The sequence below is a fragment of the Mesoplodon densirostris genome, chromosome 9 (genome assembly GCF_025265405.1).
Source record: "Mesoplodon densirostris isolate mMesDen1 chromosome 9, mMesDen1 primary haplotype, whole genome shotgun sequence".
Taxonomy (NCBI): domain Eukaryota; kingdom Metazoa; phylum Chordata; class Mammalia; order Artiodactyla; family Ziphiidae; genus Mesoplodon; species Mesoplodon densirostris.
In genome coordinates this window covers 25,535,145-25,559,889 of record NC_082669.1, presented here as the reverse complement: position 1 = coordinate 25,559,889, position 24,745 = coordinate 25,535,145, and the positions used below count along the sequence as shown (strand labels likewise).

At 40.4% G+C, this 24,745-nt stretch overlaps 1 protein-coding gene across 1 annotated transcript in view; it reads right to left on the bottom strand.

The window, feature by feature from the left end:
* Positions 1-24,745, bottom strand: part of STK17A (serine/threonine kinase 17a) — a 43,294-nt gene that overhangs the window by 9,914 nt on the left and 8,635 nt on the right. Inside the window, exons 2-3 of the mRNA XM_060108053.1 lie at positions 15,786-15,998; positions 5,965-6,109 (exon numbers count right to left, since the gene is read on the bottom strand). Coding sequence (XP_059964036.1) covers positions 5,965-6,109; positions 15,786-15,998 — 358 coding nt within the window. The remainder of the gene's footprint in view (positions 1-5,964; positions 6,110-15,785; positions 15,999-24,745) is intronic.

Here is a 24,745-nt window from a genome sequence, read left to right as displayed (position 1 = left end):
AAAAACCAAAACAACAAATTGCTGTCACTGTAGAAGTTTCCACTGCAGACGCGTGCTCAATGGTTATAAATACCGAAACCAGATAAAGCACCCCCCATCCAAGATTGAGAAGCTCAACTGATCAGTGTTAGAATCAATTTCTCTTTTCAATGGCAAAGTAACTACAGAGGTTCTGGTAACATAAACTTCCTTATAAAGCCAACATTCTCTTTTTTACTTAGCTTCTAGCTATTTCTTCAGGAAAAAATCCTATGTAACATCATGATTATGAGGCCCCAGACTTCTCAAGGCAATTTTAGTTGTATTACATTATTGATATACTACAGTACAATCAAACATCATTGAGGCAAATTAGATGAGAGGAGTCTGGCTCTGAATAGACATTCATCACTGCACATGTTTTGCCTTTCCCAGTACATCAAAAACACCAAGAGAAATACTGCTAATCACCAGATCTTCTTAAGGTTCATTTGTGATTAACAAGACGTGCTCATTCTGGGAATGTTTTTAAATACCATTTGTTCCCTTAAAGTAGATTAAACATCTTTCCCTTACATTTTGTTTACTCTTTACATTCCATGGGAAATGCTTTCTTTAGTTATTATGCAAAAGCTAGTTGGTTTGTGGGAATGTAGTAAATTCTGTAGTAGTGTGACCAAATTATTAAAAGGTTACCTTAGTATTTGCAATCAAGGCTTAGCCACAACATCCATAATCTGCCAAAGTGAGAGACATTAAACCCTTGAAAGAGAGATTGCTAGAAAAAACACACGTCTCATAAAATCGCAGCTTTCTGGAACTTCACAGTTAACGTTTATTATGTCCTCTCGCCCAACTGTGCCCTGGTTTGACCACAGGTACGTTTTTAAAGTAGACCTTACTCCTCTAAATAAAATATAGGACTATAATCTCCATCAGTTTCTGAAGATATCCATCAGTTTCTGAAAATATGTGCTAAATACAAAGATAAGTACCTTTAAATTTACAGCTTAGTTAGACCTCCTTTCTATGGAATCCAGTTCATGACAGAGGCTGCGGCTCACAATACTTAATTCTATTTAATATGCATGCATCCCAAGTGGTAAGAGAGAAAAAAACAAGGTCCACAGAGAGGTAATGAGAGTGGAATAAATGGGAAACGTACAAACTGTCCCAAATAGACAACTGGGAGTAAAGGAGTGCTCCTAAAATCTTATTTCTCAGCTTCATGGGGGATCCTTTTATTTATCTGGGTATCTTCACTTTTTTGTGGTATGCAGGCCTCTCACTGTTGTGGCCCCTCCCGCCGCAGAGCACAGGCTCCGGACGCGCAGGCCCCGCGGCCATGGCTCACGGGCCCAGCCACTCTGCGGCATGTGGGATCCTCCCGGACTGGGGCACGAACCCGTGTCCCCTGCATCGGCAGGCGGACTCTCAACCACTGCGCCACCAGGGAAGCCCTATCTTCACTTCTGTACATAATCTATTTACCATTTACTGAGCAATCACCATTGATGAGATCATTGTAGACTTGAGGCTAATCTGCTCAATAAGGCTAAAGGTACCATGGACAGCATTTTAAGGAACATTTTATCAGCCCACGAAAGTTCAAGTAAATTGACTTTTATGCACTAAAACCCAGAGTGCAGAAATAGGTTAATAATCCTGTCTAAATAAATTTGGGAAACTGTTTAGAAATGTTACCTGTTACCCCTCTTTCAAGTAAAACACTAACGCTTAAACTATCAGCGACCAATTGAATCTCAGACGGGAAAGTTCCAGCTTCTAATACCTGGTCTGCTCCTCCACTTCCCATTACACAGATCACAGGGTGGACGGGTTTAATGACTGAATACCTAGCACAGAACTGTTGGAAGATCTGACCAGTACAAGACCATCGGAACACAGACAGCCTTGGATTTTAAGACTGGATTTGTTTGTGTCTCTTTTGGTCAGTCCTCCCCTTGACTGATGTAAAAGCAGGCCAATACGCCCATGACTAGCTCACCAAATGACTGAGGTGGTTTTGAGACTTGAGCTTGTCCTGACTCTGGCAGAGGTGCTGTTACTGAGACTCGTCAGTCCTGCCATGATTTACGTGCAAAGGAATGGGCTCTCCTTAAATCACACACACTTCAGTGCCTCCAATTTTCGTAGATGCATAAACACCCCAACATCTGCATCTGCTACTCCTCAAAGAACTTCCCATGTTCAGTTGAAGATACAGGCCCGCCTCGTTTTACTGCACTTTGTTTCACTGCATTTCACAGCTATTTCGTTTTTTACGAATTGACGGTTTGAGGCAGCCCTGCGTCGAGCAAGCCTTGGCGCCGTTTTTCAAATACCAGACACTTGGTGTCTCTGTGTCACGTTTTGGTAATCCTCACAGCATTTCAGACTTTTTCATTATATTTGTTGTGCTGATCTGTGATCAGTGACCTTGGCACTGGGAAAGATTGTGTGACTCGCTTTATTGCGATATTCACTCTACTGTGGTGTCTGGAAGCAAACCTGCCACATCTCCGAGGCCTGCCTGCGTCTGGCTGAGAGTCTTCAGTGAATCAGTCTTTTGGCAAACTGACTGTTTGGGGTCTGACAGCACTGAGTAGTGTATTTCCCGTTCTGTCAATTACCACTTTTCAAAGAGGCAACTATAATAGCTATTCTAACTAACTTCTGTCTCTGGGACAAGAATTGCCCATTTTCACCATAATGGGGAATAAATGGTCTGCTGACTCAAAGTTCCCATATATACTGGGGTTATCACTTTTCACAGAATTAAAACGTAAGAAAACACATTTAGCTCTATAGCTTCGTCTTTCAAGCTCTGATAGAGACTGAGAGTCAGCATTATACACAAATCGCCACTGGGCAGACGGTTGTTAAAAGATGCAGGACCGTAGACTCTCTTTGTCCAGACTCACGGGGGACATGGAAGTCAACTTGGAAATGACCTTTTGATAGAAATCATTCCCGTCTGCACTGCTGCCTTTCCAACCCCATCTCCAACCTTTCCCCTCCAGAGTTCACTGAGAAACAAGTCTGACTGCATGTGTGCAGAGTGTGAGGGCAGAAGACAGGCTGAGAACCTTCCAGGCCACCTGGTCCTCTAGATCTTCTGGGTCTAGGAAACATGGAAAGTCCTGTTTCCAACATCAAAGGCCCATCATCAAAGCCTCTATTAAAGCTGGAAAGAATTCTACACCGAGTGCACTGGGGAGAAAGGATACAATTTATACTGAGCGTATTAGGGAGACAGGGATATAATTTCACTGTGTAAATACACAGTCGAACCTGGTACTCAAGAACTTAAAATTCACCCTTGACTGCTTTCAAGTAACATCAAAGACGCATGACACACGGTGTTGGCAACCTGTCTGACTCGCTACCTAATTAGCTCCTTTTCTGAATAATGTTGTAGGTGGAGCTGTCATAATCAAAAGCTCATTTCCTATAGATGCAATATTATTTAAATTGGTGTTCTGTTCCTGGAGGTCGTTTTTACATCATAAAACTAGCAAAACGTCATAGAAATAAATGTATGATTTTACAAAGTTAAGTGTGTAAAAGCAAACATGAGAGAAGGCTTAGCACAGACATTACTTTGGGGACGTTTTCCTCACGGCTGGTACTAACTGAGGCTTCTTAAAGTCTGAGTCCACTGAAGTCTGGACTGCAGAGACCATCTCTTCCTGGCAAGTGTTCCCGAGCGAAGCACGGTGGCCGTGTCCCGCACCCAGGATCTTTGAATTTCTAATGCATACGATGCACTAAAGGGAAAAGGCAAAGCCCCAGCTCCCTTGCGCATGCTCTGAGGGTTTCACCTAGGTGATCTCCAAGGCCACTGCAGCATCAGCCTGCTGGGACTACTCGTGGGTGCACACATGTCCACACCTGCCTTCAAAAAATGGCACTATCACTCCCATACTCTACTGTGTTGTAACCGCCCACTTTAGACACTATACTAAGAAATCAGTGTCCCGGAGAAAAAAAGGACTGTAATGAAATATTGGCATCTTTCAGAAAAGAACAAGAAGGTTTCCAAATAATTTCCTTTCCCCTGTATTTTTCTGTAGGAAACTAGCATTTGAAGGAGGACCTATTACCTTTCCATCTAATTTCAAATGGAATTTGATCAAGTTTACTTACAGAGTCACTTCCTGGTTATACACTGCACACTCCTCCTTGAGTGTTCCTTCGTGCAAAAGAGATTAAACACTGCCATGTATACAGCACGGTATGTATACAGCACAGTATGTGTACAGTGTGGTACGTGTACAGTATGGTGTGTATAACGTGTCACAGAGCGTGCCATCCAGCAGCAGCTGTCTGAGTGGCACCTGCATCTGCAGGACTGCCATCACCTGGCCCTGCCCTGAATCTGAAACTTGCTGGGGCCCAGCAATTTGTTCTAACAAGCCTTTCAGGCAACCCTGACCTGGGTCAAAGCTGGAGAGCCACTGCCCAAAGTGTCTCCTTTCTGCTGGAAGCATACGACAGCAGGGGTCAGGGTGGATGGGCAGGTGAGTGAGACGAGGCCGCAGAAGTTCAGGAGAGGAAAGTGGTTTGGGGTCCGGGGGTTCGGCCCTGTCAGGTTACCCTCCTTCCTCACCCCCTCTCCTCCGGCTGACAAGGCTGATAAGGCGCCGGAGTCCCTGGGGTGTGTTCTGGGCTAGAGGACTGTCTCACTTCCACAAAGCCCCACCTGGACTTGATAGGGAAGCAACCATGGGAAAACCAACAGGGGTCTTAGACGCTTTTCTCCTCAGCTGCCTGAAGGAATATGCTCTGAATACCTGCGGTGGACATTTACTGTTTGTGCCCTGAGCGCCCATTCTCTAGTCTTTGAGAAACGGAACTGGTCTGAGAACCCATCCCTTCCCCACTCTCAGCCCACATCAAAGCTGGGCTGGGAGCAGGGCTTGACCCCTCTAGGTGGGTGCATATGATACCGACGGCACCGGCCTGGCCGTCAAAGCCCTGCTCCCTGGACCAGCGCACCAGTTCTTTCTGGGTTGATCTAAGCTGGTTTCAGTGGGTCTCAGGACTTCTGAACGAGCCAGTGACCTGAGAGCAGCTCTTTCCTGCTGAGTCTCAGGGCAGTTGTGAGGCTAAAAAACGGTTGCATCTAACTCACCATCGTTTCACTGCCATTTGGAGGAGGTAGAGCTGAGAACTGAAGAAAAACCAAGTGCTGGCATATCTGGATGAATGAATAGTGCTGTAACCGCAGCCAGAGTTACCCTGGACTTCTTAGCCAATGAAAGTTCCTCTTTCGATTGCCCTGCTTTCAGCTGGCGTCCGCGTCCCCTGACAGGATGGTGACTGACGCCACCCTTTGTATTTCCTCTCCTCCTTTCTCCCCTTCCTTCTTTGACAATTTCAAATTAAAAATCCACCTGCCTCTGATGGCTTTCATTCCCTAATTTATTTTACTGATTGCTGCCTGCCTAATTTTCCACAACACTGCTTTTCAAATATTTCTGCTCAAAAATCACCTATCACTCCGTGACATGGGAACCCCGGGAATCTGGCCTTTTCTCAACTTTCAACATCTCCTACGTCATCTTTCAGTTCCAGAGGAACTTTTCCATTTATTCTTGTCCAAACACATCACAAGTATTCCTAAGTCTTTTGAGTTAACATTCTCCTATTCTTCTCTACCTATCTAAATCCTAACGTTTTGGAAAGGTCTAGTAGCTCAAGCCCTGTCTCCACCAGGAAGCCTTCACCTACCCCAGCAATACCCTCGAAGCTCCATTTCCGGGGCAGTGTATTACTATTTATCTTTCTATGTATGCACATGTGCATTCTCTCCCTGATAAAACTGGCTAAGGATACAAGTTATGACTCAATTCTTATACCCTTGTTACCTAATAAAACACACAAACCTGACAAATATTGGAGGAAACCACTGTGAGATATCTCGCATCTAGAGTGTCATTCTCCAGCAACCACAAAACTGTAAAGTAATTCAGCTCTTACCTTCAAATCAAGATGAACTACGTCATGAGCGTGTAGAAAGCGAACACCTTCTAAAATCTGCCGCATGAGTCTCTGAACATCTTTTTCCTTAAAGGCTTCTTCTCTGTCTGCAACACACTGGTCAAAGATTTCACCCCCAGCAGCACTAGAGAAGATGAGAAGCACATTTTCAATAGAAAGGAAGAGGACTCATTAAAAATAGCCTTTTTGTTCTTAATATTTAGACACAGTAGGTATCTTTATTTACATAGACTATAATTTGAATGTGTGTAAACTTTCGTCCATCTACATGCTGAAATCCAATATTTTTTAAGTAAAAATTTAAGCTCAGATTAGCATTTCCAAAGCTAAATAAAAACATCAGCTTCAGAACTTCAGGAACTAAACCTTAGTAGTAAAATATATTAACACACTTTCAAGTAAAAAAATTCTCAAGAATTTTTAGTTACAGAATACATAAAAACATTGTTTTTGTAAAAAATGCAAATAATGCAAATAAAGCAAATGCCCTCCATTGAAGACCCTTCCCCCAGTCCAGAGCTACATTTAGAAGCTCTGTTATCACTCAGGTGTACTCCATCCTTCCAGATTTTTAAAATATATTTAAATGCATACAAAAATATTAGTTTTCTGGACACATAAATGGCAACATTCTAGCTGATACTGTCCTATTACTTTTTAAAATTACTTAAACATGCCTTAAGAGTCTTTTCCATGATGGTTTTATATCTATCTCATAATTTTTATCTTTTAATTAATTAATTAATTAATTAATTAATTAATTTTTTTTGCGGTACGTGGGCCTCTCACTGCTGTGGCCTCTCCTGTTGCGGAGCACAGGCCGCTGAGCCTGCGCGTCCGGAGCCTGTGCTCCGCAACGGGAGAGGCCACAGCAGTAAGAGGCCCGCGTAATGCCAAAAAAAAAAAAAAAAAAAAAAAATTAAGAACAATTTATTATTAGTCCTTTCCACTATGTTTACCGATTCTCGCTTTAACAAAAGGGTTTTCCTCTCTGTTTTTCCAAGAATTTAAGCAGTTCACACAAAGCACAAAATGTGAAGCGCAAAACTAGTTTTCTAAAAATTTTCAAGGATGTACTTCAAATGCAGGCTATTGTAATAAAAAAACCTGTAAAAGCCAGCCTTGAGCGATCAGTAAGACTTAACATACCCTCTCGGTACAACGTACGACCATCATATCATCTCACCCTACTTACATTTAAGCCTGACCCATTTAACTAACTGTCATATTAACTAATGGAACCAAGTAAAATTTTACTAAGGAACAACTTGAGATGTTAAAGGCATCTGTCAAGTATGGTAACAGAAAACACAAGAATATTAACAACTACTTCGCACAAAGCACCTTCCTTCACACAGAAGTTTGTGTGTGAAGGAAGGTGCTTCACACCTTTGCATGTGTGCTCGAGCAGCACAGTTTGCTATGTCTCCCTTTCACTACAGCAAGACTTCCACAGCTTTATTACAGTACACTTTACTCCAGCAGTGCTTATTTTCCACAACTTTAAAATTACAAAGAAACAAATTCATTTAACTTTTTACCCAAATATCTTTTACAAAACAATTAACTCAAGGGCTTTTCAAAAAATTTTATACCAAAACGATTTTTACATAAAATCTTAAGAATGGTGAATTTCAGTTTTCTAGTTAGTGGTCCTCAGAAAGTTGTAAGTATCTTTGTCAACATTATTCAGAGCCATATAAATGATGTTTAGAAGCTAAGTGTAACTGACTTTCCCTGGCTGCTTGCACCTTAGCTGGATCACAGCTTCCAACCTTAGGCACCAAACACTCCTTTTTCTACCTAAACCAGCATTTCCATTTCTATCCCATGTAGAGGCCCAGTTTGGATCTCTACTCCCTCACTATTCAAATTCAACAAATATCAGTCAAATATGTTAGAGGCCCTGTGCTATGTGCTAGGGCAAGAAAGATAAATTATAAGTTTTAGTTGGGAAGAGAAAGACAAAAGATAATTTTAGGAATATGTATGCATAAATACACATGAGTGTGAAGTTATATATCAAGTGATTTGATAACTTAGTAAATGAGCAATTAATTGGAAGCAAAGAGAAAAAAAATCTTAGAAAGATGACACTCATTCTGAGCCTTCAGGAATGAACAGGAATCCACTAGATGGAATGGCAGGAGTGCATCCCAGGCAGAGTGGACACATGTATAAGGGCCTGTTGGTGTGACAAATAACTGGTACACTCACAGAAGGATAAGCAGCTACTTCCCCTTTCACCCAAATGGTACGGAACTTGCCATCTACCCATAAACAATGAGAAAATGAGCCAAGTATATGAACCAACTATTTTCAGACATAAGAACAACAGGCCGTTAGGACCATTATCCCTGAGGTGGAGGCACAAGCAAGCTGAGCCCTGCGCTCTTTCTACTTGGAGGTAATTTACGGCATGTGGTACAGGGCTGGGGAGGATCCCAAGCAGAACAGCAGCCTTGCTAAATTGAGGAGGTAGGAAGGGAGTTTGACAAGGCTAAGGCAGCTGGACTTTGTACAGGCAGAGGACCAGGAGGGTTCTACACAGAGAGAGACCTGCAGACATCTGCTTAGTTGTATCCCAGAGTCTTACACAAGGTACTTATATGCACATTCACTGGATAAAACTGTGAGGCCAGGCAAAGAACTACCAGGAAATCATAAGCTGAACAAGCCCTAGCATTCACCAAGGACAGAATAAGATATTTGAATTTTACCCAGTTTGGGTAGAAAAACCATGCCAAGCACCTGGGGGCATTCAGCAGATCCCCCAGAATGCCATATTTTAGCCTTATTAAAGGCTAAAGTAGCCCTAGACCTGCCCAGTAAGTCTGATCCACCAGTAATTTAACTGCCTGCCAAAACAAACATCACCATTCTTTTAGTGGAAGATCATAAAATCCACCCAGCACTGTGCCATTCTAAATATATGGCATCCTTCCAAAAAATACTAGACATCTGAAAATGCCACCACTTACAACTCACAAGTAACAGGAAAATAAAAACAGACCCAGAGATGATGGAATTGGCAGGTAAGGATTTTAAAACAGGTATTATAAATACACTGAAGGATTTAAAGTAAAATATGAACACAACAAGGAGAGAGATGGAAGGTATGAAAAGAACCACATGGAATTGCTAGAGATGAAAAATACACTATTTATAGTGAAGATTTCACTGGCCAGGCTTTACAGCAGATCAGACACTATAGAAGAATCAGCAAATTTGAAGACGGAAATGGAAGCCATCCATCTAAAGTACGGGGGTGTGGGGCGGAGAATAAATAGGACCCTAGGGACCTGAGCGACAGCATCAACCAGTTTAACACACTGTGTTGAGGAAACGAGGAGAGAGAGGTGGGGGCAGAAAAATATCTTTTTAAATAATTGCCGAAAAATCGCCAAATCTGACAAAAACTAAAAGATCCATATAGCTCAGTAAACTCCCAGCAGGATGAACAAAGAAAATCAAGGCACATTATACTCAAGTTGCTGAAAACCAGTGTGAAAGAGAAAAATCTTTAAAAAGGCACACATACAGGGGTATCAAGAATCAACACAGACTTCTTGTCATCAACAATGCAAGGCAGATGACAATGCAATGGTATCTTTAAGTACTGAGAGAGAAAAAAAGTGTGCCTAGAATGCAGGGTGAGGTTGGAGAAGTACTAGCAGGAGATGAGGTAGAATAGAAGTCAGACAGAAAAGCATGGGACGCAGTCCAAACAACCCGAAAAATCCCAAGTAAGGCAATGATGGCTGGTATATAACGCTAAATATCTCCTTCAGAAGCACTCCCTAGCCTCTCTGGTGGAGTAAAGGTGCACAGTGCACGGCTAAAAGCTTTGGAATCACACACTCCTGGGCTAAATCTTGGCTCTGCTACTTGTGGTGTGATCTTAGGTTGATTATTATTCTGAATTTCTTTTTCTCACATATAAAATCTTGTTCTAAAATTTGTAAATAAAACAATTTCAGTTGCAGGATACAAAATCAATATACCAAAATCAGTGTGTTTCTTCTATATACTAACAATGAACTATCAGAAAGAGAAAGTAACAAAACAATCCCATTTTCAATAACATCAAAAAGAATAGAATTCTTAGGAATATTTTTAACCAAGAAATGATTTATCCATACATGGAAAACTAAGACACTGGTGAAAAAAACTGAAGAAGACACAAATAAATGGAAAGATATTCTGCTCGTGGCCTGGAAGAATTAATATTATTAAATATCCATACTACCCAAAGTGGTCTACAGATTCAATGCAATTCCTATCAAAATTCCAATGGCATTTTTCACAGAGAAAAAACAATCCTAAAATTTGTATGGAACCACAGAAGACCCCAAATACCCAAAGCAGTCTTGAGGAAGAACAAATCTGGAGGCATCAGCCCAGTTTCAAATATATTACAAAGCTGTAGTATCAAAACAGTATGGTATTGGCATAGAAACAGACATATAGATCAATTGAACAGAACAGAAAGCCCAGAAATAAAATCATGCATATATCATTATTTAACTTATAACAAAGTATAAAGAGAAGTATAAAGAGTATACAACGGGGGAAGAACAGTCTCTTCAATAAATGGTATTTGGAAAACTCGATATTCACATGCAAATGAAGGAAACTGGACCCCTACCTTACACATACACAAAAGCCAACTCAAAATGGATCAAAGACTTGAATGTAAGACCTGAAACCATAAAACTCCTAGAAGAAAACATAGGGGGTAAGTTCCTTGACATCAGTCCTGGCAATGATTTTTTTGGATTTGACAACAAAAGCAAAAATAAACAACTGGGACTACATCAAATTAAAAAGCTTCTGCACAGCTGAGGAAATCATCACAAAATAAAAAGGTAACTATGGAATGGGAGAAAATATTTGCAAATCATATATCTGATAAGGGGTTAGTATCCAAAATATATAAAGAACTCATACAACTGAACAGCAAAAGACCAAATACTCCAATTAAAAAAATGGGCAGAGGAACTACATAGACATGTTCACAAAGAAGACATACAAATGGCCAACAGACACATGAAAAGGTCCTCAACATCACTAATCATTGGGGAAACGCAAATCAAAACCACAATGAGCTATCATCACCTCACACCCGTTAGGATGGCTATCATCAAAAAGGCAAGAGACAGTAAGTGTTGGCAAGGATGTGGAAGAAAGGGAAACCCTCGTGCACTGTTGATGGGAATGTAAACTGGTGCAGCCACTCTGGAAAACAGTAGAGAGGTTCCTCAAAAAATTACAAATAGAGCTACCATATGATCCAGCAATTCCACTTCTGGGTATGTATCCAAAAGAAATGAAAGCAGGATCTCGAGGAGGTATCTACACTCCCATGCTCACCGAAGGCTTCTTCACAATAGTTAACATGGAAACAGTCTGAGTGTCTGTCAAAACATTAATGGGTAAAGAAGATGTGGTGTATATATATATATATGTGTGTGTATAATGGAATATTGTTCAGCCATAAGAAAGAATGACATCCTGCCATTTGCAAAAATGTGGATGGGACTTGAGGGCATCATGCTAAGTGAAATAAGTCACACAGAAAAGGACAAATACTGTATGATATCACTTATAGGTGGAATCTACAAAAGGCAAACTCAAATGGAAATAGAGGTTAGAATGTGGTTACCAGGGACTCGGGGTGGGGAAAAGGAGCTGTTGGTCAGAGTATAAACTTTTAGTTATAAGGCAAGTTCTGGGGATCTAATGTAACTATGATTATTACAGTTAATAATACTGTGTTATATACTTTAAAGTTGCTAAGAGAGTAGATCTTAAATGTTCTCACCACAAAAAAGAAATGGTAATTACGTGACGTGATGCAGGTGTTAGCTAATGCGCTGGTGGTAATCATTTTGCAAGATATAAGTGTACCAAGACGTTGCAGACCTCAAACTTACAGCATGTTCTATGTCAATCACATCTTGTAAAGCTGGAGAAAATTTAAAACTAAAATGTACAAATAATGTATATGAAGCATATAAATGATGTATACAAAGCTGGCAGAGAAGACTTAGCACAGTGCCTGGCACATAGTAAATTCTTAACTACGACTATTACACCTCATCTATGTTCCCACAGCAACTAACAAGAATTCTAGTAAAACACCAAGGCTGTTGCCATCATTTCTATCTCTTTCACTAAACTCTAGCACTTGGAACAAAGGGGTTATGCTATTTTCACTTTCGTATTACCAGCACCTTAGTATCCAGAGCACATGGCAGGTGGAATGAGTAATACAGTAATCATGAACCTGCCTGTTTCCATAACAACAATCTGTTGACATGGCTGAGAATTCTGATATCTCAATGTCCAAAGTCTAATTCTAAGACTTCCTCTTCAAACAAAAAGTAGAACACAAAAAGTTGCGGCCAAATCATACTGTTTTGTAGTTCTAGAAACATGATCATGGAAGCAACAGAAGCTACCAAAGATTTCTAAGCAAGGGAATAATATTGCCACATCTATGTGTAGGTCAGCTATCCAACAGGAGCCTGAGGGATGCCCTAGAATTGAAGCCAGAGTGATCAGCTAAGCAGCTACTGTGAAAGACCATGTGAGAGAGAGGACCCAACACAGAGGAGAAACAGCAAACAATGAAAAAGGGAACAGCAGGGGAGAGGTTCAAGTGGAAGACTTGGTAATTCATTATACACAAGCATTAAATGAGACAAAGCAATCAAGGATAGACCCAAGGTTTCTACTTGAGTGATGAAAGAAACAGGGATACCACTGGAAGTGGGGAACAAAGAAACATGGGCAGCAATGCAGGGGTGAAAACATATTGATCGTGCATCGGTCATGATGTGCAGGTGGATTCAGGGACATGCAGTAGAGCAGCTGGAGCTGAGGGAAAGGTCTAATGCTGGAGATAAAGATTTGGAAATAACCAGCAATAACCAGCATGTAAAAAATAGCTGAAGCCACAAAAATAGATTGTTATCACCAGGGTAAACGTGCAGAATATAAATGTGTGACCAGAGTAACACTAATGAACTGTGGGGAGCACTTATATTTATAAAGTAGATGAAGGGGAAAAGGCTCTAGATTTAAAAAATAAAAGAGGGCCATGAAAGCCAAGGAAGAACATAATTTCAAGAGAGGGGGGTATAATATCAAGTGTTTAAAGAGAGTAAGAAGTACAATGAACACTAAAATGAGGAGATTGATTTTGGCAAACAGGGTTGATGACCTCATGAAAGTTTTAGGAGAGCAGATGGCATTGGACTGAAAAGTGATGGAGTATCGGCACACGAGCAGATGGATGGATCAATGAAGTAGAACAAAATTGACTGGAAGGTGAGGAAAGCTGTAAATTCAGACGACTCCTTTAAAGGCCACAGCAGTAAAGGAAAGAGAAGGGCAGGACATTAGTTCAGAAAGAGTCAAAGCTGAAGACCAGGTATTTTAGGAGAGAAGTGACTGAAATCCTGGAAGACGGAGGGAAAAGAATCACTAGAGGAGAGGGACTCAGAGAGAGGTTAGATAAGTGACTAAAACATAAAACTCAAGTCCTAGAAAAGGAAGAGGATTAAAGAACATATGTCAAAGTTTTAGCCTTCGAGTTAAGGAGTGGAATCTCTTCCTTGGAACAGAAGGCAAGCAGGTGAGAGCAGTTAGAGAGGGATGCTGAGGCTTGTGTCTGATGGCCTTTATTTCCTCCATAAAGGAAGAGAAGCCTCGGTGTCTAACAGGTGGGAAGTGGGTGACACAGTTAAGTGTGGTCAAGGTTTTGATTAGCTCCTGCCCGCCTGCCAGGGATGGTAAAAGAAGGGGATGAGAGATTAGGTAAAGAATTACCCAAGTACACCAAGAGCACAGCTGAGGATGCAACTCTCACCCTCGTAATAAGCAGACTGAAGACTATGCAAGTACTCCCAAGAACGGGCAGGAGGAGGGACACACAGCTTGCGTCCCACGTTTCAAACGGGCAGAAGGAGTTGCAGAGGGAGAGCAACAGAAAGAAGGAAGTAACGTGAGGCGCTGGTGAGGGACTAGTTGCAGTAACGACCACAGAAGGGAAGGGAATGTAATGGAAGAAAAGGCAGGAGCAGACAGAAGATTGAAGACCTGCGCGGAGGCTGAAGAGCAGGTTTGTGAGGACGGGAGAGGAATGAGGAGATGATGGCTGGAGGGTCTCTTCCGGATCAATTTCCAATCCTAACTCGAGCCTCTCCAGGACAAACGGAAAACCAAAATCCTCTCAACCAACCTTTTTTTTTTTTTTTTTTTTTTTTACAACTGGAAAACAGCTGCACGGAGATATAATCCACAGCGACTACATTTCTTAAGCATTTGATCATTTGTGGATATTTCTATTATAATTAAAAATACACAATGGAAAACACTTTCATGCTTTTCATTGTTCACATTTTATTTTTTCTTTGAAGGGATTCCTACCAGTGAAATTAGTGAATTAAAATATATAAACACAATGCTCTTGAATTATATTAGCAAGAGGAACACACTATTTTAGCCGTCCAGACTTCTCCCTCTATAAACTTTAAAATAGAAACAAGGTAATAATAGACACATTATTTTGTAACGTTTCTTTTTTTTAACTTAGTATTTTAAAACATCTTTCTATGTAGTACATTTTTATCTACCATATCTTTTTAAATGACTGCAGAGCAATCCATCTCATAACATGATCACTTATTTCACCATCCTCTTACCATTAAACATTTAGATTATTTCTTTTATTGTTATTTAGATACTGCTGCACTAAACGTTTTTGTAATACATCTTTGCACAATGGCCTGATTATCTCCTTGTGAAAAAATTTATGTATGTGAAATTGCTGGGTTAGAGTATTTTTAGGGCTTTTGATACATACTCCACACTGTTCTCCAGAAGAGTTACACCAGGTAATACTCCCACCTGTAGTATAAATGAGATGATCCAAGCCATGAATATCACTTTTCTTCATGATATCCGACGATCTTACATAGAGAGAAATCAGCAAACTTATTTTTAAATTTACATTATAAAAACTGTAAAAATCAATATTTTTCATGTATGTATAGGCCATTTACACAGGTTTCTGTGTGGAATTTCTCTTTATATCCTTTCTTGGTCCATTTTTTTTTTTTTTTACACTGGGAGGTTCATGTTTCTGTGTATATTGGTAAGATCTAGTTATATATTAAAGAAATATTAATCATTTTGGGTGAACAGATATTAGAACTATATTTTCCCTGAGTCTGTCTTCTCATTTTGTGTTCACATTATGTACTAATAATGCTTTTTAATGTACTCAAATCTATCAATCTTTTCCTTTGGCAGGAGAAGCGGAGAAGAAAATAGGATTTCTTAAGAAGAAAAAACTGTCCTTCATTTTCCAAAGCTGTTTTCTCTGCTGTCCTTACTTATTTACTCAAATTGGAAATATGGTATGAATCAAAACAATCATTTCTGAAAGAAGGATTAATAACTTAGACTATATGGACATATAAGGGATTGTAAAATGCTTTTTATTTTAATATTATCTTGTTGCCACTTACCTTCTTAAGAAAGCCTCTAATAAGAACATAAGAGAACTTATTTTCAAAGGAATTTCATTAAAGAGTGAAAATGAAAAACATAACATACATGCATCCTTGCAAATTTGGGATATGTCAAATGAATAAGAAGAACACACAAAAAAGTTCTGGAAAATCTTCAGATTTCTAAAGAACCAGGGCCTGCCACGTTATCACAGATGAGTGGCACTGATAAAGGAGTGTGGACTATGAAACAAACTCAGTAAGGGAGACGATACTTACTATTCCAGAACTAGGATCATTTCTGATGGCGTCTCATAGACTTCGTGTAAATTAATGACCCAAGGATCGTCCTGTGCTAGTTCAAGAACAGCAATTTCATGAATTATTTCTGTCCGACAATCTTGGCCTTTTCTTCTTTTTCTCATGAACTTTGCTGCAAATTCTTTTCCAGAATCTTTCTTTATACATTTCCTCACCACTGCAAATTTCCCCCTAGAATTCAACAAAACACATTCACTGTTAAAACTGACTGTTAAAACTGACTTTTCAGAGATGATAAATTTTAATAAAATTTCCCAACAGTCATCAGTGGATATTCAAATTTAGGTCATATGCAATCATAAAAGTAGCAATATAGGGCTTCCCTGGTGGCGCAGTGGTTGAGAGTCTGCCTGCCGATGCAGGGGACATGGGTTCGTGCCCGGGTCCGGGAAGATCCCACATGCCGCGGAGCGGCTAGGCCCGTGAGCCATGGCAGCTGAGCCTGCACGTCCGGAGCCTGTGCCCTGCAGCGGGAGAGGCCACGACAGTGAGAGGCCCACGTACCGCAAAAAACAAAAAACAAAAAACAAAAAACAAAGTAGCAATATAACTTGGGAAACACCTCTCAAATCAAATAAAATGTAATGTGTAAATATGCAAGATTCATTCTTCTAAATACAGAACCAAATATTAAAGCCAATATTTTTTTGCAGCATTATATATAAATATAACTTAATTTTTCACACATTTATACATAAAAATGATTTAAATCTTTAAAAAGCCATTTGACTTTTTAAGAGAAACTGGTTATGAGAATTCTAAAATAATGAATTTCACTGTCACTAAGTGACTCTAAGAGGACACTATCACCTTCCAAAGTTATGAAAGTTAGGGATATCATTTATATGACATCATTTCAACTACTGCATCAGCTGGAAATGTCTAGTTTTCCTATAAAGACAGATACAACAAACATTACTTTGATACACTCCACTACCATGCTATTACACTAATAAACAAGTCACATGGGGGATACGTATAGCATATTGATTAAGGGATAAGGTCTGGAATTAGACAGATGTGGGTTTGAATCCCCAAAACGGCTCTGCCCGCTCACTCGATGCATAACCTTGCGCAATTTGTTTAACCTCTTATTTAAGAAAAATCTCATTTTCCTAATCTATAAAAGAGGACACAAACGGAATCTATTTTACAGCGCTGTTGTGAGAATTAAAGAATATAATACATGTCAATTGCTTAGCATGGTACTCACCATAGTAAGTACTCAAAAAATATTAGTAATCAAACAAATCATTAAGTTGTAATAATCATCACCCATAAATATCCAATTCTCAAGTTGGAAGGCAACTCATAAATCATATAGTTTTTTTTTTTTTAACCTAGTGCCAAATGCCAAAGCCATGTCTTCTTTCAAACTGTGAGGTAGTCTTTTCCACTCCTGGGTGCATACTATTCTTAACAAGGCTTTCATTACAAGCCTAAACCTGGCTTCAAGTGAAGGGCTGTAGTCCTGGTCTTTTGCTGAGCAGTATAGAAGACCCCCCATGACAGTCTATCAGGTACTGGACACAGCTAATCATTCCTCATCCCCTTAGGGTTCTGGGATTGCCTCACTGTCATGACTCATAGAACTGCTGGAAAAATGTGCCAACTGAACCTGAAGCAACTGTGCCAAGTATAATCTCATCAAAGTGTTACATGATTATTATTTTGCTGATGTTGGCACAATACAACTTAATATGCCTTTAAAAACACTTGACAGGTTTTCCATATTTCATAAATAAAATAAACGACCTAGATCTTTTTCCTCTTGGATTTTTTCAAGCCAGCATCCTCATACTATGGTTTAAAAATATATTTTAGATCACCGGACTTCCGGGTAAGATGGCGGAAGAGTAAGACGCGGAGATCACCTTCCTCCCCACAGATACACCAGAAATACAGCTACACGTGCAACAACTCCTACAGAACACCTACTGAACGCTGGCAGAGGACCCCGGACCTCCCAAAAGGCAAGAAACTCCCCACATACCTGGGTAGGGCAAAGCAGAGAGATTCCCGCACAGAGGAGCGGTGCCGAGCGGCACTCACCAGCCCGAGAGGCTTGTCTGCTCCCCCGCCAGGGCGGGCGGCGCTGGAGCTGAGGCTCGGGCTTCGGTCAGAGCGCAGGGAGAGGACTGGGACTGGCGGCGAGAACTCAGCCTGAAGGGGGCTAATGTGCCACAGCTAGCCGGGAGGGAGTCCGGGAAAACTCTGGAGCTGCCGAAGAGGCAGGAGACTTTTTCTTCCCTCTTGGTTTCCTGGTGCGCGAGGAGAGGGGATTAAGAGCGCCGCGTGGAGGAGCTCCAGAGACGGGCGCGAGTCGCGGCTGAAGGCGCGGAGCCCAGAGACGGGCGTGGGACGCTGGGGCTGCTGCTGCCGCCGCCAGGAAGCCTGTGTGCGAGCGCGGGACGCTGTCCACGCCGCCCTTCCGGGAGCCTGTGCAGCCTGCCACTGCCGGGGTCCCGGGATCCAGGGGCGGCTTCCCTGGGAGAACGCACGGCGCGCCTCGGGCTGGTGCAACGTCACGCCGACCTCTGCCGCTGCGGGCTCGCCCCGCACTCCGTGCCCCTCCCTCCCGCCCGGCCTGAGTGAGCCAGAGTCCCCGAAGAGGCTGCTCCTTTAACCCTGTCCTGTCTGAGCGAAGAACAGACGCCCTCCGGCGACCTACACGCAGAGGCGGGGCCAAATCCAAAGCTGAGACCCAGGAGCTGTGAGAACAAAGAAGAGAAAGGGAAACCTCTCCCAGCAGCCTCAGAAGCAGCGGATTAAAGCTCCACAATCAACTTCATGTACCCTGCATCTGTGGAATACATGAATAGACAACAAATCATCCCAAATTGAGGAGCCAGGAGTCAGTGCTGTGCCTCTGAGGTGGGAGAGCCAACTTCAGGACACTGGTCCACAAGAGACCTCCCAGCTCCACATAATATCAAACGGCGAAAATCTTCCAGAGATCTCCATCTCAACACCAGCACCCAGCTTCACTCAACGACCAGCAAGCTACAGTGCTGGACACCCTATGCCAAACAACTAGCAAGACAGGAACACAACACCACCCATTAGCAGAGAGGCTGCCTCAAATCATAAAAAGTCCGCAAACACCCCAAAACACACCACCAGACGTGGACCTGCCCACCAGAAAGACAAGATCCAGCCTCATCCACCAGAACACAGGCAGTAGTCCCCTCCACCAAGAAGCCTACACAACCCACTAAACCAACCTTAGCCACTGGGGACAGACACCAAAAACAACGGGAACTACGAACCTGCAGCCTGCAAAGAGGAGACCCCAAACACAGTAACATAAGCAAAATGAGAAGACAGAAAAACACACAGCAGGAGAAGGAGCAAGATAAAAACCCACCAGACCTAACAAATGAAGAGGTAATAGGCAGTCTATCTGAAAAAGAATTCAGAATAATGATGGTAAAGATGATCCAAAATCTTGGAAATAGAATAGACAAAATGCAAGAAACAGTTAACAAGGACCTAGAAGAACTAAAGACGAATCAAGCATCAATTAAAAACACAATAAATGAAATAAAAAATACTCTAGATGGGATCAATAGCAGAATAACTGAGGCAGAAGAACGGATAAGTGAGGTGGAAGATAAAATAGTGGAAATAACTGCTGCACAGCAAAATAAAGAAAAAAGAATGAAAAGAACAGAGGACAGTCTCAGAGACCTCTGGGACAACATTAAACGCACCAACATTCGAATTATAGGGGTTCCAGAAGAAGAAGAGAAAAAGAAAGGGACTGAGAAAATATTTGAAGAGATTATAGTTGAAAACTTCCCTAATATGGGAAAGGAAATAGTTAATCAAGTCCAGGAGGCACAGAGAGTCCCATACAGAATAAATCCAAGGAGAAATACACCAAGACACATATTAATCAAACTGTCAAAAATTAAACACAAAGAAATCATATTAAAAGCAGCAAGGCAAAAACAACAAATAACACACAAGGGAATCCCCATCAGGATAACAGCTGATCTCTCAGCAGAAACTCTACAAGCCAGAAGGGAGTGGCAGGACATACTTAAAGTGATGAAGGAGAAGAACCTGCAACCAAGATTACTCTACCCAGCAAGGATCTCATTCAGATTTGATGGAGAAATTAAAACCTTTACAGACAAGCAAAAGCTGAGAGAGTTCAGCACCACCAAACCAGCTTTACAACAAATGCTAAAGGAACTTCTCTAGGCAAGAAACACAACAGAAGGAAAAGAACTACAATAACGAACCCAAAACAATTAAGAAAATGGGAATAGGAACATACATATCAATAATTACCTTAAATGTAAATGGACTAAATGCTCCCACCAAAAGACACAGACTGGCTGAATGGATACAAAAACAAGACCCATATATATGCTGTCTACAAGAGACCCACTTCAGACCTAGAGATACATACAGACTGAAAGTAAGGGGATGGAAAAAGATATTCCATGCAAATGGAAACCAAAAGAAAGCTGGAGTAGCAATTCTCATATCAGACAAAATAGACTTTAAAATAAAGACTACTAGAAGAGACAAAGAAGGACACTACATAATGATCAAGGGATCAATCCAAGAAGAAGATATAACAATTGTAAATATTTATGCACCAAACATAGGAGCACCTCAATACATAAGGGAAATATTAACAGCCATAAAAGGAAAAATCGACAGTAACACAATCATAGTAGGGGACTTTAACACCCCACTTTCACCAATGGACAGGTCATCCAAAATGAAAATCAATAAGGAAACACAAGCTTTAAATGATACATTAAACAAGATGGACTTAATTGATATTTATAGGACATTCCATCCAAAAACAACAGAATACACATTTTTCTCAAGTGCTCATGGAACATTCTCCAGGATAGATCATATCTTGGGTCACAAATCAAGCCTTGGTAAATTTAAGAAAATTGAAATTGTATCAAGTATCTTTTCCGACCACAATGCTATGAGACTAGATATCAATTACAGGAAAAGAGCTGTAAAACATACAAACACATGGAGGCTAAACAATACACTACTTAATAACGAAGTGATCACTGAAGAAATCAAAGAGGAAATTAAAAAATACCTAGAAACAAATGACAATGGAGACACGACGACCCAAAACCTATGGGATGCAGCAAAAGCAGTTCTAAGAGGGAAGTTTATGGCAATACAATCCCACCTTAAGAAACAGGAAATATCTCGAATAAACTACCTAACCTTGCACCTAAAGCAATTAGAGAAAGAAGAACAAAAACATCCCAAAGTTAGCAGAAGGAAAGAAATCATAAAAATCAGATCAGAAATAAATGAAAAAGAAATGAAGGAAACGATAGCAAAGATCAATAAAACTAAAAGCTGGTTCTTTGAGAAGATAAACAAAATTGATAAACCATTAGCCAGACTCATCAAGAAAAAAAGGGAGAAGACTCAAATCAATAGAATTAGAAATGAAAAAGGAGAAGTAACAACTGACACTGCAGAAATACAAAAGATCATGAGAGATTACTACAAGCAACTCTATGCCAATAAAATGGACAACCTGGAAGAAATGGACAAATTCTTAGAAATGCACAACCTGCCAAGACTGAATCAGGAAGAAATAGAAAATATGAACAGACCAATCACAAGCACTGAAATTGAAACTGTGATTAAAAATCTTCCAACAAACAAAAGCCCAGGACCAGATGGCTTCACAGGCGAATTCTATCAAGCATTTAGAGAAGAGCTAACACCTATCCTTCTCAAACTCTTCCAAAATATAGCAGAGGGAGGAACACTCCCAAACTCATTCTACGAGGCCACCATCACCTTGATACCAAAACCAGACAAGGATGTCACAAAGAAAGAAAACTACAGGCCAATATCACTGATGAACATAGATGCAAAAATCCTCAACAAAATACTAGCAAACAGAATCCAACAGCACATTAAAAGGATCATACACCATGATCAAGTGGGGTTTATTCCAGGAATGCAAGGATTCTTCAATATACGCAAATCAATCAACGTGATACACCATATTAACAAGTTGAAGGAGAAAAACCATATGATCATCTCAATAGATGCAGAGAAAGCTTTTGACAAAATTCAACACCCATTTATGATAAAAACCCTGCAGAAAGTAGGCATAGAGGGAACTTTCCTCAACATAATAAAGGCCATATATGACAAACCCACAGCCAGCATCGTCCTCAATGGTGAGAAACTGAAACCATTTCCACTAAGATCAGGAACAAGACAAGGCTGCCCCCTCTCACCACTCTTATTCAACCTAGTTTTGGAAGTTTTAGCCACAGCAATCAGAGAAGAAAAGGAAATAAAAGGAATCCAAATGGGAAAAGAAGAAGTTAAGCTGTCACTGTTTGCAGATGACATGATACTATACATAGAGAATCCTAAAGATGCTACCAGAAAACTACTAGAGCTAATCAATGAATTTGGTAAAGTTGCAGGATACAAAATTAATGCACAGAAATCTCTGGCATTCCTATATACTAATGATGAAAAATCTGAAAGTGAAATCAAGGAAACACTCCCATTTACCATTGCAACAAAAAGAATAAAATATCTAGGAATAAACCTACCTAAGGAGACAAAAGACCTGTATGCAGAAAATTATAAGACACTGATGAAAGAAATTAAAGATGATACAAATAGATGGAGAGATGTACCATGTTCTTGGATTGGAAGAATCAACATTGTGAAAATGACTCTACTACCCAAAGCAATCTACAGATTCAATGCAATACCTATCAAACTACCAATGGCATTTTTCACAGAACTAGAACAAAAAATTTCACAATTTGTATGGAAACACAAAAGACCCCGAATAGCCAAAGCAATCTTGAGAACGAAAAATGGAGCTGGAGGAATCAGGCTCCCTGACTTCAGACTATACTACAAAGCTACAGTAATCAAGACAGTATGGTACTGGCACAAAAACAGAAAGATAGATCAATGGAACAGGATAGAAAGCCCAGAGATAAACCCACGGACATATGGTCACCTTATCTTTGATAAAGGAGGCAGGAATGTACAGTGGAGAAAGGACAGTCTCTTCAATAAGTGGTGCTGGGAAAACTGGACAGGGACATGTAAAAGTATGAGATTAGATCACTCCCTAACACCATACACAAAAATTAGCTCAAAATGGATTAAAGACTTAAATGTAAGGCCAGACACTATCAAACTCCTAGAGGAAAACATAGGCAGAACACTCTATGACATAAATCACAGCAAGATCCTTTTTGACCCACCTCCTAGAGAAATGGAAATAAAGACAAAAATAAACACATGGGACCTAATGAAACTTCAAAGCTTTTGCACAGCAAAGGAAACCATAAACAAGACCAAAAGACAACCCTCAGAATGGGAGAAAATATTTGCAAATGAAGCAACTGACAAAGGATTAATCTCCAAAATTTATAAGCAGCTCATGCAGCTCAATAGCAAAAAAACAAACAACCCAATCCAAAAATGGGCAGAAGACCTAAATAGACATTTCTCCACAGAAGATATACAGACAGCCAACAAACACATGAAAGGATGCTCAACATCTTTACTCATTAGAGAAATGCAAATCAAAACTACAATGAGATATCATCTCACACCAGTCAGAATGGCCATCATCAAAAAATCTAGAAACAATAAATGCTGGAGAGGGTGTGGAAAAAAGGGAACACTCTTGCACTGCTGGTGGGAATGTGAATTGGTACAGCCACTATGGAGAACAGTATGGAGGTTCCTTAAAAAACTACAAATAGAACTACCATATGACCCAGCAATCCCACTACTGGGCATATACCCTGAGAAAACCATAATTCAAAAAGAGACATGTACCAAGATGTTCATAGCAGCCCTATTTACAATAGCCCGGAGATGGAAACAACCTAAGTGTCCATCATCGGATGAATGGATAAAGAAGATGTGGCACATATATACAATGGAATATTACTCAGCCATAAAAAGAAATGAAATTGAGCTATTTGTAATGAGGTGGATGGACCTAGAGTCTGTCATACAGAGTGAAGTAAGTCAGAAAGAGAAAGACAAATACTGTATGCTGACACATATATATGGAATTTAGAAAAAAATGTCATGAAGAACATAGGGGTAAGACAGGAATAAAGACACAGACCTAGTTGAGAATGGACTTGAGGATATGGGGAGGGGGAAGGGTAAGCTGTGACAAAGTGAAAGAGCGGCATGGACATATATACACTACCAAATGTAAGGTAGATAGCTAGTGGGAAGCAGCCGCATAGCACAGGGAGATCAGCTCGGTTCTTTGTGACCGCCTGGAGGGGTGGGATAGGGAGGGTGGGAGGGAGATGCAAAAGGGAGGGGATATGGGAACATATGTATATGTATAACTGATTAAATTTGTAAAATAAAAAAAAAAAAAAAAAAAAATTGCTACATCACCAATGCTGGGGATAACACAGAGGAAGATTTTGTGTGGCAAACCATAGGTATCAATGACTCTGCTTTGAAAAATGATTCAGAAAATTCAGACACTATTGTAGTCAAGTTCCCTTACTAATAGATGCACGAGAGTGATACATAATAAAAACTGTGCCTAAGTCTAGAAAAGCTCTTTCAATAAATATTAAAAAATTTTCTAAGCCAAAAAAAAAAAAAAAAAAATATATATATATATATATATATTTTAAAAATTTCGATGCATGGCTTTAATTTGCTCTGTTAAATTCTACTTTCTAGGTTTGGGCCCGGCATTCTAGACTATTGACGTAATTTTGAGGACTAATTCTTCCTTCTTAGCTACTGCTAACCATGATTTTCATGCCCTCTGTATTTCTGTTATACCATCAGCAATAAAAATGTTACATGAAAAAATCCTTAGGCACAGCCCTACGGATGTTCAATTAGGTGGCAATCTACCTAACAGCACCTTAATT